Below are 19,271 nucleotides of genomic sequence, written 5' to 3'. Positions count from 1 at the left end.
GATTCCTATCTATTGGGCCTTGACCGTTTACTCCATTATTTATCCATGTATTATAATTTTTTATTTTACTTGTCATACCTATAAACATAACAAAAACCAACATATAAGTATCACATTTTTTTTCCTAACATTTGCCGTAACAATTTTTCCAGCATAACAATAAACAAACAACCATTTTTTGTACAAACAACCATTTTTCCAACATATCGATAACCAAATACAACAGTTTGTCTAACACAATGATACATTATAAATAGATAAGCAAAATGTCAAATTAATTGGTTGCCAAATTATCTCTAATATGGTCCATACGTTCGATGAAGTCCCGATAGAAATAATAGTATCAACATCTTCATGTCCAAGATCTCCGATTCCCTCATCATCATCAAATTGTCCATTATACTTATTATTGTGCATTTACATCAAATCTTTAGTGCTTAGATTTTATCTACTTATAATCTTTTACTATGTTTTTATTTTATTAGACCTCTTTCTAAAATTTATATATAACATAGAAATTAAAAAAAATGAATAATATTTTTTTTAAAGTTGAAAGTTTATAAAATCAAAGGAGTTAAATCTTCAAACCTTTTTGAAATGTGTGATGTTAAAAGAAATTATTCATTTTTTATAATCTTTTACTATGTTTTTATTTTATCATACCTCTTTCTCAAATTTATATATAACATAGAAATAAAAAAAATGAATAATTTTTTTTAAAAGTTGAAAAGGTTTTGAAATCAAAGGAGTTAAATTCAAACCTTTTTGAAATGTGTGATGTTAGTCTCAAGTTGCTTCATGTATTTTCTCCAAATGGATTTGATTATCCAAGTACTTAATAAAATATTTAATGGTTATAATAACGTAATTAATGTGGAAGTTGAAATTACCCCTTCAAGCGTGGGGGAATATTCCCAAAATAAAGAAAAAACAAAGAGGTCGCTTATGGAGTAAATGCTTCAACTCTGGCTAGGGCATCTTCCCTCCCCCATTCGCCATTGGCGATAAGCCAAAACTCATACTTACAGCTCTTAATCCCTATCGCCTTCATTAATTTCTCCATTTACCTCTCCTTTCATTCTCCATTCAACCCTTCAATTGGAAATTTCGAAACATAAATAGGTTTAAATCTGACGATTTTCTTTTTTTTTTTTTTTTAAAAAAATTGCTATTAGGGTTACCGAGAAGAAGATCCGCACTCAAAACGTACGATTCGGCACGTAATTTATGAGGATTTAGGTAAACCTTCTTGTTCTCTACTGTTTGTATTACATATTCTTGTTTTTTGCGTCTATATATGATTAAAACTACCTGATATTGCACCCGATGAAGCTGTAATACGGGATTTTAATTTGGGTCATTCTAAATAAGATCACTTTGTTTTTTTTTTCTCCGTTACAGTTTGCAAATGCAAAATGATGGCGATTAATTGAACATCTGGCATCGGCTGTTTTGAATTATTCAGACGAGTTAGCAATTTTCTTGATACTTTTTAAGTTTTTTTTTATCGAATTTGGAGTTGACAGTAACATTTGGCATCGTAATTATTAGTGTTGCTCTGGTTTTGGGATGATGGGGGTAATCTAATCTATAGTTGAAATTGGGATTTGGGAGTTATCATTAATTGAAATCTGTATCTGAGATTGAACTCGTCTCAGTTAAGTTAAAAAAAGTTGCTGATTCTTGTGCCTCTATTGCAGTTGGAATATGGCAGACTCAAGGGTCGATGTCATACTTGAATTTCTCAGAAGGAATAACTTTGCTAGGGCTGAGGCAGCATTGCGAAGTGAGATTGATAATCGGCCTGATTTGAATGGGTTTATGCAAGGTCTTAACCTTGGAGAGAAGGAATTGTTAGAAAAGGAGAATATTGCAAAACCTGTTGCATCTGGCAACAGAGAAAGGAGTTCTTCAACAAGTGATGAAGTTTCAAAAGAGGAGCATATTGTGAAAGAGATAGAATTTGGGACTCAAAGGAATGGATCTGATAGTAAATGGGAGATTGCTTCCTTTGAAGGAGACCAAAATAGTGAGCAGATTGGAGCAAGGAATAAGAATTTTGTTTTTTCTAATGGTTCAGAAGACAATCTTCTTGATTTGTATACATGGAGGTTCAATCCAAGTAATGGGTATGATGATGATGAGGATGAGGATGATAATAGTATCAGAACAGACACTGTGAAGGAATATCAAGTTTCTTCTCTTTCAAAGATTCATCCATCTGAAGTTGCTTCTAATACAGAAACAGGTTTCTCTGGGGATGGAAAAGTGTCATTTCTTGGACCTGTAATTACTAGCAAAACAAATTTGGTGCCAAAACAGCAGATTATGGATAAACTTGTTGATCCTAAGGGGCTTAATTGTCTAAAAGATGGTTTTGTGGATAACCCATGGTCAAGAAATGATGAATTAAACTGCTCTATTAAAACAGTATTCCCGTTTTCTGAAGGAGATGCATCCACCAGCTATGCTGTTGGTGATAAAGAAGATGGAAAGAGAAAAGCAGACAACATTAGGGCAGCAATTAAAGAGCAAGAAAATGAAGTTGGAAGAGCTTTATACTTTGCAAAAACTCAAGGAAGCAATGAGACACTAGGTTTTGGTGGATCCGAGAATCAGAAGGAAGAACTACCTAGACTGCCACCTGTCAAACTAAAGTCAACTGAGAAACTTTCAAGTATGAATTGGGAAGAGAAGCATGAACATGATGATGCACACGGACAGATTCTTAATGCTGAAAATGCTTATCTTATAGGATCATTTCTAGATGTTCCTATTGGTCAAGAACTAAGCTCTTCAGGTACATTACTCAAATTGAAATTATTTTGACACTTTATGAATTATACTGTTTCTTGCTAACTATTTCAATTGACACCCTTTAGGTTTAAAAAGGCCTGTAGGAGGTAGTTGGAGGTCAATAAGTCAAGGGATTACAGAAGACACATCGGATCTTGTATCAGGTTTTGCAACAATTGGTGATGGTTTGAGTGGATCTGTTGATTACCCAAACCCACATGAGTATTGGGACTCAGATGAATATGATGATGATGATGATGTTGGGTACATGAGACAACCAATTGAAGATGAAACATGGTTTCTAGCCCATGAAATTGATTACCCAAGTGATAATGAAAAAACAACAGGTCAAGGAACCAGTCCAGATCCACAAGAAAGAATCATCCCAAACAAAAACGAAGATGATGATCAATCATTTGCAGAAGAAGATTCATACTTATCTGGTGATCAGTATCCAATCATCACTCATTCCAATGTTGAATATGATGGAGAGTTAATGGAGGAAGAGGAGTTGAGTTTGATGAGTGGAGAGCCTGTGTGGCAAGGGTTTGTGTCTCCAACCAATGAGCTTGTTATGTTTGGTGAAGGGAAAGTTGTTGATGATGGTGGAAGTAGATCAATTGGTGTAGGGATTAATAATGATGTGACTGAAACTTTGGTTCAAGGTGACATTGATAATAATGATCTTCCACTTCCACTTCCACTTCCACTTCCACCAAATAGAGTTAAGAAAGAGACAACCAAGAATATGAGTGAAGGTGGATTTTCTTTTCCACCTCCTAAAAACGGACAGGTGGCGAGTGTTTCTAGTCAACCTTCATGGTCAAACTCAAACAACAATAAGGCCATTGTAGGTGATGACAGTGATAAAAGCTCAAGGGAAGAAGAAGAAGAAGATGATGATGGTGATGGTGATGTTTTGAATTCAGCAATGCCCTTGGATTATGATTTTGGTGAAAGAGGGCATATTGGGAAAGAGGAGGATGAGAAAGCTGTTGATGATTCAAGAGAAGAAGAAGAAGAAGATGCAGGGGCAATTTTGGAAGATGAAGAAGCGGTTGCTGTCCAAGAGCAAGTGAAGCAGATAAAAGCTCAGGAGGAAGAATATGAGACCTTCAATCTTAAAATTGTGCACAGAAAAAACAGGTATGATTATGAAATCTAATGTATCTACATATCATATTATGGTTTAGTTTGTTTTATAAACTAAATATATCTTTTTTTTTAAAACAAAAAAAAACACAGAACTGGTTTTGAAGAGGACAAGAATTTCCATGTTGTTTTGAATTCTGTGATTGCGGGTCGTTATCATGTAACTGAGTATCTTGGATCAGCTGCATTCAGTAAAGCCATTCAAGCACATGATCTTCACACAGGGATGGATGTATGTGTGAAAATCATTAAAAACAATAAAGACTTTTTTGACCAAAGTCTTGATGAAATAAAGCTACTCAAATTTGTCAACAAACATGACCCTGGTGACAAATACCATCTTCTCAGACTCTATGATTACTTCTATTACCGAGTAAGTCACATTGGTATAATTAATACTCATTCATTCATTCATTCCCTTTTTAGTTTTATTCCAAATATACCCTTACCTTACATTTTCCATTAATACCCTTTTCAGGAACATTTGTTAATCGTTTGTGAACTTCTAAAGGCAAACTTATATGAATTCCATAAATTCAATAGAGAATCTGGTGGCGAGGTTTATTTCACAATGCCAAGATTGCAGGTTTGCTGTAATTTACATTTTTGTCCTAAAAAAGTGTTGTTTTTTTTTACAATATTGGCCTTATTTGAGGGATTTGTAACATTTTTGTTATGTTTATGTAGTCAATAACGATCCAGTGTTTGGAGGCGCTTGAGTTTTTACATGGTTTAGGGCTTATACATTGTGATTTAAAGCCTGAGAATATATTGGTGAAGAGTTACAGCAGATGTGAAGTGAAAGTGATTGATCTTGGAAGCAGTTGTTTTGAAACAGATCATCTTTGTTCTTATGTCCAATCAAGGTCTTATCGTGCCCCTGAGGTTCTTTTAGGACTTCCTTATGATAAAAAGATCGATGTTTGGTCACTTGGCTGCATTTTGGCTGAACTTTGTACTGGAAATGTACGTATTCTTTTCTTTTTCTCTTTTAAAATTTCAATCTTTAAACAAAATAATATATATATATATATATATATATATATATATATATATATATATATATATATATATATATATATATATAATGAGGTGTATGTGTTTGTTTGTTGTAGGTTTTGTTCCAGAATGATTCTCCAGCTACTTTGCTTGCACGTGTGATTGGAATTATAAGTCAAATTGATCAAGAAATGCTTGTAAAGGGGAAAGATACACATAAATACTTCACCAAAAACCATATGCTTTATGAGCGTAATCAGGTACACTATGAATATAATAATTCTTGTATTAATCTGTGCATGTAATAATGTATTTAAGTTTTTATTGTTCAGGACACAAACAGATTGGAGTATCTGATCCCAAAAAAGACATCTTTAAGGCACAGATTACCAATGGGTGATCAAGGATTCATTGATTTTGTCTCCCATTTACTTGAAATCAACCCAAAAAAGCGTCCTTCAGCAGCACAAGCCTTGAAACATCCATGGTTATCATACCCTTATGAACCAATTTCCTCATGATGAAAAAAACAAAATCACCAAAATACCCTTGGGTTGGAATTGGATAAACACACAAGTTAAAACAACAAAATGATGTACCTTAAAAATACATGGGTTTTAGGGCACCCAAAAGGAAGGGGTTTTTTTTAGACATTCCACGTCAGCAAAGTGCATAGGGTATGTATATGCATGGTTTGAGTAAGTGGCAGTGCCCTTTTCCCTTGCCAAGTTGTATTTATATTTTTGTGTAATGGGATTTGTGTTTTTTTTTTTTGTTAGTGATTTTTTTTTTACCGATTTTGATTTGTTGTGGTGGAAGGGAAATGTTGAAAATCTTTGTTGTAACTTCTCACTTGTACATGAATATGATAAATTCAGAGACAGTGTGGTCGTATACTTTATACTTTGATTTAGGCAGTTGTGGTTTAGTATTAGCGTTTGTGGAAATTGAAATACCCAATTAACCAGTTTTTCAGTTGGCATTTCTTCCATTCATTAATCATCATGATGTCACCTTTTGCCCCCTTCATACATTTCTAAGTCACCTATGAACATGGTAACCTTTCTTTAGAGAAATTAACTAAACTGTCCCACATATACGGAATGCCTCATTCCGGACTAACAAAAGTTGTTCAAAATAGGTAGCGGTTGGCAAAATACGAAGTAAATATACTTTAGATTCTGACATTGTATATTTCTGTCTGAAAAAAATGTATTTTGGAATACAATCTAGAATGTATGGTAGCTAATTCGCTATGTAGTAAAAAAAGTAAGGTACATTTATTGCAGATATCTGTCCATTCAAGTTGTGTTGTCAAGCGCGAATCACAGACTTTGTTGTTGAAGTTTGTTGATAACCATAGGAACGAAGATTGACAAACAAGAAATAATAAATTTTTTATTCTAGGAGATACAAAACTTACAGAGAGTATGATTTTAAAGATAATTTGGCTAGACTACGATATGCACTAACTGGCGTCTATTGTAGTATTGCACATGGATGGACAAAACGGTCATCATAAATGGGCAACATGTTTTCTTAGGGTTCGTTATAATATAATGACATTAAACACTGAGTCCATCAATCTATTATCAAAAGACTAATGAAAACTATCAATAACAATGTTGGTTTTTTTAAGCAACAATGCAACAATGGTTGTGTTAACGACATAAAGGTGCAGGTATTTAAAAAACTTATACTAGTAATTTCACATTGTTTTACCTTATTATGTTACTGTGCATGAAAATATGTTGGTAATCGTAAGCAGCACAAATTGAGAGCATGTTACCTATTATGCTGTGATATTATTGATAGAGGATTCACACATCCGCAAGTTGGCGGTTATACTAGATAAACGAACACAAATATCAAGTGATTGACCAAAAGAAAGGTGGTATATTCCACTTACAAGAGCATTCGTGTACAAGTGAGAAATAACAATTGGCTGGTATACATGTACCACCCCACATTATATAATATGACCCCACATTATATAATATGCATAAAAGAAATAAAGCCCAATAGTTATATCTCTTAAGGAGTTAAAGTCTAGTGCCCTGCCATCCAAGTTAATTGCGTCTATGTTTGGTACCCACCTACCCCCAAGTTCCAGTTAAAGATATTTCGGCTGCAAAGTAATTTTTAATTATATTATACATGTAATTTTTTTTATTATTTTTATTTTTTATTTTTATTTTTTTTTGTAATTTACACTAACTAATATTATTTTTATAGAATAATCACACGGGCAAATCATATGTAAGAAAAAAAAATAAGTCATTGATCTTCTTACAAATGAAAAAAAGACGTTTATAACCAATAATTATATCACGTTTGTGGTATTATTAAAGAATATGTTAATAATACAAGTCAACAACCTCAAATAAATAGTATTATGAAAGAGTTAATCAATATTGAACCTCACTGAAAAGAATTGAAGTGTTGGATTTAAGAGAGATAAAATAAAATTCTTTAATTCTTGATTTCGGAGAACCGCATTCAATCTTAAGAGTAGCGTTTAATATTTTATTCAATGTAAGCATCCCTTATTCTAATATTCTGGCTCCGCCCCTGGTCATAAATATATACAATGGTATTTAACAACAGAAACACATCGAGCAAAAGAGGTGATGTTTGCTGAATACGAACAACCAGATGACGTTAGTATTGTATTACAACCGTTAATTGACAGAAGACAAGATGGATGTCCACGAAACCATAAATGTATCTCATCTATAGGTGAAAGCACATACTCAAAAGCAACACATCAAAAAGGTAAATCAATCGTCTCTATTCATGGCCAACTATCAAAACACCATGCTCCTCGTCAGTAGGCTATAAGGTCTCCATTATACGTATAATAATAAATAAATGTTAATAATAACATATTCCCTTATAGCATGTAATCTATAAATGGTAAACTAACATGCATATCGCGGTAACATCAAGCATACACATGCATTCGATCAATCCTAAACACCTAATCCTCGTCCATACAACCGCCTAAGGGATCACACCCGATACAGAGGTACTGAGTGTCTTGCAGTACGAAAAAGTCTACATGATCCAATCTATAGCATTAAGATGTCAAACTAGTAATAATTATGTTAAAATAATTTTGCACGATAACCCATTATTTCACCTTAAAGGCATACATAAACCCTTGCACAATATATGGTCTCTGGTCGGTTCGTGGAGAGGTGGGGTGCATATGCTTCTTGATTTTATAAAAGACAATGGAAATATGTGTGTTTGTGTAATCCCAGATTACTCTCGCCCAAGAGTACCTTTCTCACCAAAAAAAATTGGCATTTCATACAAAAATAAATACAATGTAAAATCATAATATTAATGTAAATTACTTGATACATGTTGAATTGGTCCCGATGCAAGGTATTCGTTATGCAACGTTTTCTTAGGGTATCTACCACAAAATACATGCTTTAATATATACAACATGGACACTTAAACCATGTCTTTATCAAATAACTCATTAAGTGAGCTATTGAAGGCATACTACAAGTCAACAATTTTCATTGTCTCTGACGCCCCGACAAATGGAAACACCCCATTTCTGAAATGTGTGAACAATAAACGGACTGCAAATACTTCCCAAAACACAAACCCATTGCAAGGGAAAACATCTCATGTCAAAAAGAGATTCCGTAGTCCTCCCTCGAAAATAACAACTCATCAACATCGGAGCGTGGATAGGTCACTACCTCTTTGCATAACAATCAATGACACAATAACATGTGGCCTTCAACACCCATCGGCACATCGACCCACCAATCAAAATAATATGCCCTGAAAAGCATCGGTCGTGTTGGGATAGGCTACAACCTGGCCATAATTTCATAACGCAATTCAGGTTTACATGTAGTGAGCATCATGTTGTATATATTGTCATGCTGCAAAATTTTATATATTAGCATCCTGTTGTGGACAAGATTCTTGTGTGTTTTGGACATGTTCATCGTGTTCCAAATAAGTTTCTTGCATTCCGGACATAAACTACATTTTGCGAAGACAACTTTCTAGGTCTGTACATGTACTAATTGTTCCTAATACAAATATTACTCACTCAAAAGGCCTAAATAGAAACAACTACTGCTTCAAACAAAATATTCCATTTAAAAACGCACTACATTCGGGACATGTTCCAGATTAGATAACCATTTAAAAACGAAATAATATGCTTAAAATTACATTATTTACCCGGAAAACTTTGAGCTCTTTATCATTAGAAGACATTTTCTTCAAAAAGAAAATCTAACTCCAAAATTTTCAAAATGGAGAATCCCTTAAAAGTCCGGAATGTGATTTTGAACCCAATTCTCCAAAATGCTATATATGAGGGAACACATTAACAGGTCGAGTTCACCATGCGAGTGACCTGGTCAAATTTAGGTCCGAAATACGGCTTTCTAGTGTAGTTAATGACTTTGCAAAAAAAAAAGTTATTTTTTTTAAATAGTCATAAAAAACATATGGTTAGTTTAATTAATTTCCCTTTCCTTTATATTGTTTTCTCCTAATGTTGTTTTTGGGCTTAAAAAATGATTAGTTCGGCTGTTAATCCACCTATTTAGATTTTAAAAGAAGGAAGTCTTCATGATGGGCCTTTGATGGTAATACATGTTTTTTATCCGGCCAAAATTTGCAAAGTGATGTTTTTAAGGTAGATTTCTAAAAAATCTTTCAATTAGGGAGGAAGGAGTCATTCCCTTCCAACCCATTGAACCCACTGGCACATCATTTTTTCTTTTTTATTTTTCTTCATCTTTCCGAATCCACAACACACGGAAACCCTATCTTTTTGAACCCACTCAACCCACCCAATTTAAAAAAAAAAATACAAAACAATCAAATATAAAATCTAATTTACAATAGAGCCATCGGCGGTACTATTCCCGCTTCAACGAGTGGGTTGATTGGTTTCACTAACCCACTTTATCATCTTTCTCTACTTTCTATTTCTTATTTTCTATTGTACCATGTGTTTTAAAACTTGTATCTTAGTTGTTTTGTATTTTTTTTTTTAATTGAGTGGGTTCAAAAAGATAGGATTTCCGTGTGTTGTGGGTTCGGAAAGATGAAGAAAAAGAAGAGACAAAAATTGATATGACAGTGGGTTCGGTGGGTTCCCTCCTCCCTTATGTGAGTTGGGAGTGTTCTTTGGTTGTAATCTTCTATTATAGAATAGTTAGGCTTCATATTACGATGATATATGCTATGAATCGATGAATTTTTTCGCAATCGTACTTCACCTCATTAAGGATCTACGATCTCTCACTTGCTATATTCTCAGATGATGTTATTTCCATAGGTAGTTGATCGTTGAGTAATTTTTTGAAAAAAAATATTAGCATATTGCTCAAGTGCTTTCATTTTTCTTAAAAAAAAAATTACCATATTGCTTAGGTGCTTTCAACTTGACTGGATTGGAAGTTAATTTTCTTGAAAGATTTTTGGTATCGGTCTGCTTACTTCAGACATATTGTGTATGACTATAATTTTAAATTGGTTTAAGCATGTAAAAAAATGAATTTGTAATCCAATTAAGCTATACGATACACCTCCATAGGCCCATAAGATGAGGTGGCATGGCCACCTTACGAGTGAACACCGCCTCACAAGGAGGTATATGTCTAGTGGTGTAGGAGTTATGATCGGTGACAAGGGAGAGAGAATACCTCTCTCTTCTTCCCTCTTTGTTTTCTCTTGTTCCCTCCCTTTGTCACTTCTTCTCTGTCACAACATTTCTCATTTCTGGTGGGGAGTATATTTTGGGCGATGTGAGACGGTGTTGTGTGTTGTAGCCTTATTTTGTAGTCTACTTGTAGCCTTTTTTGTTCCCTCTCTTTGAAATCCAAAAAAATCATTCTATTTCCTTGAGACTATTTAAATTCTTTAGCTTATTTATGGGACCCACTAGTTTTAATTTGTCTCAAGAACTTAAATTATATTAACTAACATAATTTATATAAGTATATTAATGAAGAAATCTAGTTTTTTATTATAGAATTTTCTTACTATAAAAAAAACTTATATACAATCTTTACTCAAAATAAAAATGGAAATACCCATATGTTTTTTCATATTGTGTTGTTTAAGGATATATTAGAATCCATTCATATTTAAATATTCTATTATCACCGACTTAAGTTATTAATATATTGAATGATAAAAACAAGGGGTTTTGTTTGTAGAAAATACACACGAAGGATTTGGTAACTGCAGCAATCATTCACAATGGTCTTTTAGCCTTTTACACGATTACGTGTGGTTTATTTACCTCACCTCATTTCATTATTTAGGATTTTCGTTTGGTTTGAGATTTCCATTGCAAACAAAAAGAAGCAAAGTTAATTACATCCCATTCCCATCCATGATCCTGATCCATATCCATATCCATATCCATATCCATAAACAAAGTAAGAAATTATCAAAAATCAACTAATAAATCCAAATTAATAGAATCTTGTATTATACCTTTTTATGGTATGAGAGTTAGTGTTTGACCACCGTATCCGTATCCGTATCCGTATGTGCAGTTAATTTGTTGAACCCACCCACTGCAATCAAAATATACACAACTCCGTAAGATCATCATCCGGTACAGCCAGCCCTGCTGCAAAATCCATATCCATATCCAAATCCAAATCCACTTGCGGATCTTCTTCATCAAATATCAACAAAGAAGAAAGATCATGTTGGTCCCCTAATTCATCATCTATCCCCACTAAATCCTCAACAGGGGTAGTAACGTCATTTTCTTCACTTCCAATATCTCTTCTCTTGTTATTAACTGATTGGCTGGTTGACGGCTGTGTAGGATGATGATGAGGTTGTGTGGTGATGGTGGCCGTGTGTTTATCGATGAATTTTCCCTCGGGTGTCGGGGATAGATTTGTCTTTTGACTTGGCTTTGGTTTTGGGGCACGTGGTGGTTTGGTGGCGGCCCGAGCGCTTCTTTTTCCTCTTGTCCCACCGGAGATGTTGTTGAGTAGTAGTTTTTTGCTTTTTCCTCTGTTTGATATTTTTGCTTTGTTTATGGCCAAATCTTCATCTGCCTCATTTTCATGTGGGATCATTTCATCTTCATTCTCCTCCAACCCAGGCTATATCATACAAAAAAAAAAAAAAAAAGTTAAAACAATGACCATTTTACCCTTACATTCCAAAAAACAAATTTCATACTAACATTCATTCAACCCCTTACCAGTGTATCAGGACAAAGCCCTATGCATTGGAGCTCCAGTAGAAGCTTGTCATCTATAGACATCTCTTCATACTGACACCCATGGAGCTTTGAGTTTGAGGTCCCACCCAACATCTCATCTTCAGTAAAAGATTTCTTGGTCAAACCAAGACTTTGACCACAACTATTTTCCACCCTAGCCTTTTTTCTAGGCTCAAAATCATTGAGGCCATATTTATCAGAAAAAGATTTCTGAATCTGTGTATTTCTTGAATCCCATTCTTCAAGCCCATCAATCTCATTGCCATCTTCTATAATTAGTGCTGATAATACTCTTTGGTAAAATGGCGTATGCCCATTACATGTTTCATCAACCATATCATGTTTCTTCAACAAAGACTCGGTTTGCTGACGTGGCGTACGTGTTTTTCTTTCTTCAGAAGGAAGTGCATCAAGGCCCAACTGGAATAGAAAATTAAAACCATGTTTAAAAAAATTAGATGAATGATGATAAAAAAAATTCAAAATATTGTAAAAAATTGTCCAACCTGTTGGGATAATAAAGACTTTTCCTCAGAACTGATGGGAGTAAACGATGATTCCACCTTCTTCAAGATTGGCCTTGAACATGCTACATTTACAAATAATAACATGTTATTGTTTGAAAAGATTCACAAATATATAATAATAATTAATAAATCACAAATCAAAATAGGTTCTTACAACTAGCTATATGGGCATGACTTGCAGCTGATAACATGTCTTCCTGATCATCATCAGATTCCCCTACATCATCATGTGCAAAACGCATATGAAAATCAATTCCATTCATACAATACAAGGCCAACCAAACATGATCATTGAATGTAATGACTCATTCCATTCCATTCCTTCATCATTTCATTCCAATGAAACAGATAAGAACAAAATACAGACTTGTATGTTTGTATTTGCTAATCATGTACCTGTAGAATAAGGAGAGCTACTATTTTGCAAAGGGGCATCATTGGAAAGGCCCTTGTATTCTGAAAGCCTTTTCAATCGACGACCTGACTTGCTGGAAAATCACAACATTCTTGCATAAATAACAACTAAACCACTATGTTAAAAAAAAAAAAAAAAATTTAAGATTGCAAAAAGATTCCATACCTGTCATTCTTCTTACGACCAGCCTTATCTAATTCATTCCCCATTGGTGACTTGCTACACCTTGAAATCAAAAGGCCTCTTGCACTACGCCCTTTTCTCAACACACTTTCTTCATTAATAAAAGCTTTATTCTTCCTTGCAAGTGTAGTAGCACAAGGTCCAATATCCTGAACATGAATTCCATCCGCTTCATTATTTCCCATTTTGCCCTTCGTTTGCCTTTCACCACCAACAGATTCCTCAACTTCAGTTTGAAGAGTATCAAGTTTAAGAATTAACTTCAAGGAACCATTTGTTGCATGTCTAGGGGTCCCATTAGAAGGTGAACAGTCATCTTGATTTGAGACAGGAGACACCAGGTTTGAATTTGATCTCCTTGTTCTAGGCAATTTTGGTGGCCTTTGACCAACCCATTGACTCAAAGAAGGTTTGTGATTGTTATCACTTTCTTGTGAAGTAAGTCTCTCCTTAGACATTGCAGTCTCCCACCCTATTTGTGTAGTCCTTGAAGCCTTCTTTTTTGTCAATGGACTAGGACATGTTGTGTAAGAATCATCGCAGTTATTGGGCCTGAGAATACAAGAAAGGTTAGAAATATCTGTTACTATTAAGAAAGACACAATATTAAGAATAGTTTTAGTAACACTTTCTCTGTTTTCTAATGAAAGATACAATAGAAAAATATTTCAACAAGGCAAGATCATTCAAAAAACAAATGATGTGAATACCTGGAAATTCGGGCATCATATTGTTGCACACCATGTTCATCAACAACCCTGTTCTGTGTAGCTCTTTTAGGCACTTCATCTCTGTCAATAGGTCTTGAAAGAATTGTGCCTATTGAACGTTTTCTTTTGATTTTCTTATCCCATCCTTCCTCTACTGCAGCCAGCCTACGGATCTTTTCAAACTGATCAGATTCTCTGCCACTGTCCTTGAGAAAATTTACATCTTTTGCCATTGCCACAGGCTTCTTCTTTAAGCCATTGATCTGGCATTCTGCCTGAAATTCAGACACTGATGTTCGAGCACGCTTGCTGAGACAAATGTTCTTAGGTCGATCTTCAGCACTCTCATTAACACTTTTCATTCGGGTAGTGATCTTCATGTTTAAAGCATCTGTTCTTCCATTAAACTTTAATTCACTCCTCTGCTGTTTCTTGGATGTTACAGCTTCAGTATAGTTATCCAATTTAACCAAGCGTTCTTCCATTTTATTTGATCTGTTTCCATCAACAAAAGCACATTCAAACATTAACTAACTATCAATAAAGCCCTACCGATACGTTGTGTGTCTAATATATTTAGACTTTATATAGCAACAATACACACACTCGTATATATTTAAAAAAACCCTAAAAGCTTTATTCGGAATTAATTACCTATCAAATTCAAATGAGAAACTTAATTTGAGTAATCGAAGTTACAAATAAACAAAAACTATTCCTATCCTTATTCTCGCTAAAAGTCGGCGATCAACTGCAGAATTGTTGTCGAAATTTCACATTATCCGTACAGTTTACAAAATTTTACTATCTTTATTGATAAAACGAAAAATAAGAATCTACATTACGTAATTCAACGTTTAAGCAAAAACACGAATGATTTTGTGCCCTAGCTTTGACTCTGACAGTTTTGATATTTATGGAAAAGTAGAAAAAGTACACAATTGGAGTTGAAGAACGAATACCTCTGCTGGTAAAATTCTGTCGGCGTATAGCCGTACCGTTACGGTCGCCGGTGGTCGACTCCGTTTCAGTATTTTTCGCGGTGTCTCTCCTTACGCTGTTGCTTTCTATACACGTTCGGTTCGCGTCATCGGATAGGATGGGGCGAATCCTCTATTTTGAGAACAAAAATTTGGGCTTTCGGCCCATCATCTAGAAAAAGGCAAGTTTTAATTTTTAAAATCGGCGTCACTAGATTCTAACACATTTTGCTTTCTATATTACACGGGATGGGTAATAAAAAGTTTGTATATTACACGGGATGGTAATAAAAAGAATAAAATATAATTTATTAAGGTAATTAATTTTTCGGTAAGTTTATATCTGGGTAACTATCTTTTTTTTGTACATATATAGGTAACAAATTTGTTGAAAGTGTTCACATATGACCATCCTTACCTGCTATAGCAGGTTAAATCCTAAATGTGAACGCTTTCAACAAGTTCGTTACCTAGATGTGTACAAAAAAATAGTTACCCAAATATGAACAAAACGAAAAGTAAAAATTAAATTACACGAATGGTCCCTGTGGTTGGGGGAATTTGTGTTTTGGGTCTCTAACTTATTTTTTTAACTTGGATGGTCGCTATTGTTTATTTTTATTGCGCGTGTAACGCCCCGTCTCTGGTATGTTGCTTTCGTGGCATTTATTTAGAAGTTTTATTGAGAGACTCGGCGAGTCTATGGCCTGACTCGTCGAGTAGGGTCGAGTTTTCGTGCACGTGTTAGTTGGCGACTCGGCGAGTCCATATTCGGGACTCGTCGAGTCTGCCTGCCTGGAAGAAACCCTAAATCCCCGGGTTGCTCACTATTTAAGCAATGCTATGTGCCCCAAACTCGCCTCCTTCACCCTTAGAGAGCTGTGAGAAAACCCTAATCTATTCCTTATTGTTTTAAGTGCTTTTGTGTGGATTTTTGAAGGCTTGAAGAAGAAGAAGAAGAAGAAGAAAGGAGCAAAGAGAAGAGGTGTAGAGCAAAGATCTAAGGGCAAATCAGAGTTCATTGAGGTATTTCTCGGATTCCTTCTGTTTTATGCTTTAGACCTTCATTAGAACTCTTCTAGGGCTAGTTTGATGCATTTTCTAAGCCCTATAGTTGTATGGATGCCTTAATAGGACGAAATATCCCTAGATCTGTTCATGTAGGAGTTGTAGAGCCCGGATCTGTTGCCTTTTTGGAGATGCCTTGCATAAAAACCCTAGATCTAGTCTTTATTAGGCTTTTTGAGCCTTATTATCTTCTTGGTCGCTTTTGGGCACGTAAAGATAGAATCTTTACGTGCTAATCGAGTTAAGGAAGCCCGGATCTATAAGTTTCAGACGCTGGATTCAAGCATAATCGAGTTTAGAGTAGCTGCATGGATGTGACTCGGCGAGTCGGAAGAACGACTCGGCGAGTCAAGTCGCGAGTCCCGTTTTTACCTTTTTGAGTGATGTCGAGTGGAAGCCGGTGAGTAGTAGAGTGGACTCAGTGAGTTGGAAGACAGACTCAGTAATGGAGGGACTCGACGAGTTGTTCATACAACTCGGCGAGTCCAAGGCAATCTTCTTAGCTCAAGAACAACTCGTCGAGTTGTTCATATGACTCGGCGCGTCGGATGAAGATTATCTGAGTTCTTGCATCGAGAGGGTACTCGTCGAGTCGATGCCATACTCGACGAGTAGCCACGAGTAGGGTTGAGAAGTCAGACTAGAGACTCGGCGAGTTGGCGGCCCAACTCGGCGAGTCAGGTCAACTGTGGGTTGACTTTGACCGAGAGAGTTGACTTTGACCAAGGGTAAAAGAGTCATTTTACCCAGTGCAGTGTTTAGCATTTGATTGAGTGTGTTTATGGACTTGTAGCCGGGAAGATACCGGAGCAGCAGCAGTTAGCTTCCAGAGCCATTCACACAGCAGCCAGTTCACGAGGTGAGTTTCCCTTCAGTAGGAACGGGTATAAGGCCAGTGACGGCCCATTCAGTTAGCCGTAGTTTCTGGACTTCGGTCCAATGCAGTAGCTAGTATGTTTGACGCCTCCGTGGCTCAGACATGATTTATGTGTTTGTGCTAGTTGATATGTATATGCTATGTTCAGTCAGCTTCGGACTTCGGTCCGATGTAGGGGACAGAGATCCCAGTCAGCTTCGGACTTCGGCCCGATGTAGGGGACGGAGATCCCAGTCAGCTTCGGACTTCGGTCCGATGTAGGGGATGAAGGTCCCAGCCAGCTTCGGACTTCGGTCCGATGTAGGGGACAGAGGTCCCCGTCAGCTTCGTACTTCGGTCCGATGTAGGGGGCAAGGCCCCAGTTAGCCCGGACTTCGGTCTGATGCAGTGGGCAAGGCCCAGTATGTGCTTATTTGTCATTATGTGGTATGTGGTAGTTTGGGGGAGCTCACTAAGCTTTGTGCTTACAGTTTCAGTTTTGGTTTCAGGTACTTCCGCAAGCAAAGGGAAGAGCTCGGGATGATGGCATCGCACACACCACAGCTTCAGATTTGTCCTGGGAGTTGATTTAGTTTTCTTGATATGTTTGGATACAGTTGTGATACAGTTTTTCTCACAGTATTTCATTATGGTTTTTGAAACACACAGCTTATGATTTTATTATGTGATACTCAGTCTCATGGGTTTTGTTATAATAAAAATCGAAATTTTTGGGTGGTATTTTTGGGATGTTTCAGCGCGTTTGGTCATTGTCTTACCTAAAAAGACTATTGTGCCATTATTAATTTATTTTTAATTAATTTTCTTATTTATGCATTTATGTTTTACATATTTAAAAAAATTAATAGACCCCACATATTGTATCTCCTCGGATGATCCCTACTGTTTATTTTTTGATTTATTTTTTTAACTCGGATGGTCACTACTATTTCTGTTATGCGTTTGGTCCCTGTCTTACCTAAAAAGACTATCAAACGGCCCATAAGATTACCTAAAAGTAAAAATTAAATTACACGAATGATATGTGGGGTATATTAATTTTTTAAATATATATAAAAAATAAATACATAAATAAGAAAACTAATTAAAAAAATAAATTAATAAGGGCAAAATAGTCTTTTTAGGTAAGACATGGACCAAACGCGCAACAAAAATAAACAGTAGGGACCATCCAAGTTAGAAAAATAAGTTAGGGACAAAAACACAAATTCCCCCAAACCACAGGGACCATTCGTGTAATTTAATTTTTACTTTTCGTTTTGTTCATATTTGGGTAACTATTTTTTTGTATACATCTAGGTAACGAACTTGTTGAAAGCGTTCACATCTAGGATTTTACCTGCTATAGCAGGTCATAATGGTCATATATGAACACTTCCAACAAGTTTGTTACCTAGATGTGTACAAAAAAAAAAGATAGTTACCCAGATGTGAACATACCGAAAAGTTAATTACCTTAATAAGTCATATTCCCTAAAAAGAATTAATATGAATTTATAAATAATAATCACTCGATGTGTGATCCATGTACGATACGGGTTGATTAAAATAAAATTTTAATTGCTGAAAAAACTAAAATTGATATTAAATCAAAATCGATTATAATGAATTACATTTATTTTATCAATTATAAAGAGTCATTTTCAATTTGTTTCGGATTGTAATGTATTTTTTTCTATCAAAAACTATTTAATAGGTTGCACTTAAACTTCAAATGACTTTTTATCAATATAAATTGACTTCTATGATTTAAGTTAAAGTTTGACTTAGAAGCAGCCAATCAATATGTGTCAAGAAATTGGTATAAGTTTGGCAATTATATGGTAAATTGTAATACCATATAAGAAACATGGTATTATTTTGGAAATTATATACTATTAGATTAGAATTTGGGGTTACACAATCAAAATTGGATGCATATTTATGGTATCATATGAAATAAATGTATATATAGCATTTATAATTTTTATTTTCAAAATTAATAGAATAAATACATTAATTAATTAATTAATCTCATTTAATACAAAACAACCACAAAATGACATGTGAAATTAATTTATTAAAAAAACCACAAATTTACATGTGACAAAACTTTTGAAAATTTGACAAGTGACAAAAAAAAACTTTCATTTATTAGAGAGGATTTTCAAAAATAAAATTTTATGTACACGAAATATTGAATAAGTAAACATGTAACTAATTCAATCTATATTAAAAGCATCTTCAATGGTTAAATTATGTTATGGTTTAAAATGATTGTCACCTCATCATAGTATTAATTTTGACCTATAAATAAATAAATATTTTCTCTAATGGTT

At 34.9% G+C, this 19,271-nt stretch overlaps 2 protein-coding genes across 4 annotated transcripts; one reads left to right on the top strand and one right to left on the bottom strand.

Annotated features, from left to right (window-relative positions):
• Positions 1-910: 910 nt before the first annotated feature.
• LOC145071165 (uncharacterized) lies at positions 911-5,875 on the top strand. 2 transcript variants are annotated; one of them, XM_079018080.1, is made up of 9 exons: positions 911-1,239; positions 1,402-1,469; positions 1,701-2,800; positions 2,883-3,942; positions 4,042-4,321; positions 4,427-4,534; positions 4,636-4,914; positions 5,064-5,207; positions 5,280-5,875. In XM_079018080.1, exons 3-9 carry the CDS (start codon positions 1,708-1,710, stop codon positions 5,466-5,468), a joined length of 3,153 nt encoding a protein of 1,050 aa, XP_078874206.1. In that variant the 5' UTR covers positions 911-1,239; positions 1,402-1,469; positions 1,701-1,707; the 3' UTR covers positions 5,469-5,875. The 2 variants fall into 2 exon arrangements, with proteins under 2 accessions (XP_078874206.1, XP_078874207.1); XM_079018081.1 differs by lacking the exon at positions 1,402-1,469.
• A 5,394-nt stretch (positions 5,876-11,269) lies between these two features.
• Positions 11,270-15,112, bottom strand: LOC145069482 (uncharacterized). 2 transcript variants are annotated; one of them, XR_013689522.1, is made up of 9 exons: positions 14,991-15,112; positions 14,029-14,523; positions 13,301-13,870; positions 13,117-13,208; positions 12,875-12,937; positions 12,700-12,782; positions 12,173-12,613; positions 11,443-12,071; positions 11,270-11,344 (listed from the first exon to the last, which is right to left on the bottom strand). XR_013689522.1 is itself a non-coding variant. In XM_079016408.1 (8 exons), the coding sequence occupies exons 2-8, from the start codon at positions 14,511-14,513 to the stop codon at positions 11,532-11,534; spliced, it is 2,274 nt and encodes a 757-aa protein (XP_078872534.1). In that variant the 5' UTR covers positions 14,514-14,523; positions 14,991-15,112; the 3' UTR covers positions 11,270-11,531. The 2 variants fall into 2 exon arrangements, 1 of the variants encoding a protein (XP_078872534.1); XM_079016408.1 differs by having other exon boundaries at positions 11,270-12,071.
• Positions 15,113-19,271: the final 4,159 nt, after the last annotated feature.

The sequence above is a fragment of the Lactuca serriola genome, chromosome 8 (genome assembly GCF_051521515.1).
Source record: "Lactuca serriola cultivar US96UC23 chromosome 8, Lser_US96UC23_V15, whole genome shotgun sequence".
NCBI lineage: Eukaryota > Viridiplantae > Streptophyta > Magnoliopsida > Asterales > Asteraceae > Lactuca > Lactuca serriola.
The sequence above is the reverse complement of the archived record's forward strand: the minus strand, read 5'-3'. Positions and strand labels throughout refer to the sequence as shown.

Excerpts from the sequence above, each read along its gene's own strand:
- LOC145071165 (XM_079018081.1), top strand. The coding sequence starts at position 1,708 with ATGGCAGACTCAAGGGTCGATGTCATACTTGAATTTCTCAGAAGGAAT. Across the intron at positions 4,915-5,063 it reads CTGAACTTTGTACTGGAAAT|GTTTTGTTCCAGAATGATTC; the intron begins GTACGTATTCTT and ends TGTTTGTTGTAG. Across the intron at positions 5,208-5,279 it reads TGCTTTATGAGCGTAATCAG|GACACAAACAGATTGGAGTA; the intron begins GTACACTATGAA and ends TTTATTGTTCAG.
- LOC145069482 (XM_079016408.1), bottom strand. The coding sequence starts at position 14,513 with ATGGAAGAACGCTTGGTTAAATTGGATAACTATACTGAAGCTGTAACA. Across the intron at positions 13,209-13,300 it reads GGTCGTAAGAAGAATGACAG|CAAGTCAGGTCGTCGATTGA; the intron begins GTATGGAATCTT and ends GTGATTTTCCAG. Across the intron at positions 12,783-12,874 it reads TCATGCCCATATAGCTAGTT|CATGTTCAAGGCCAATCTTG; the intron begins GTAAGAACCTAT and ends TTGTAAATGTAG.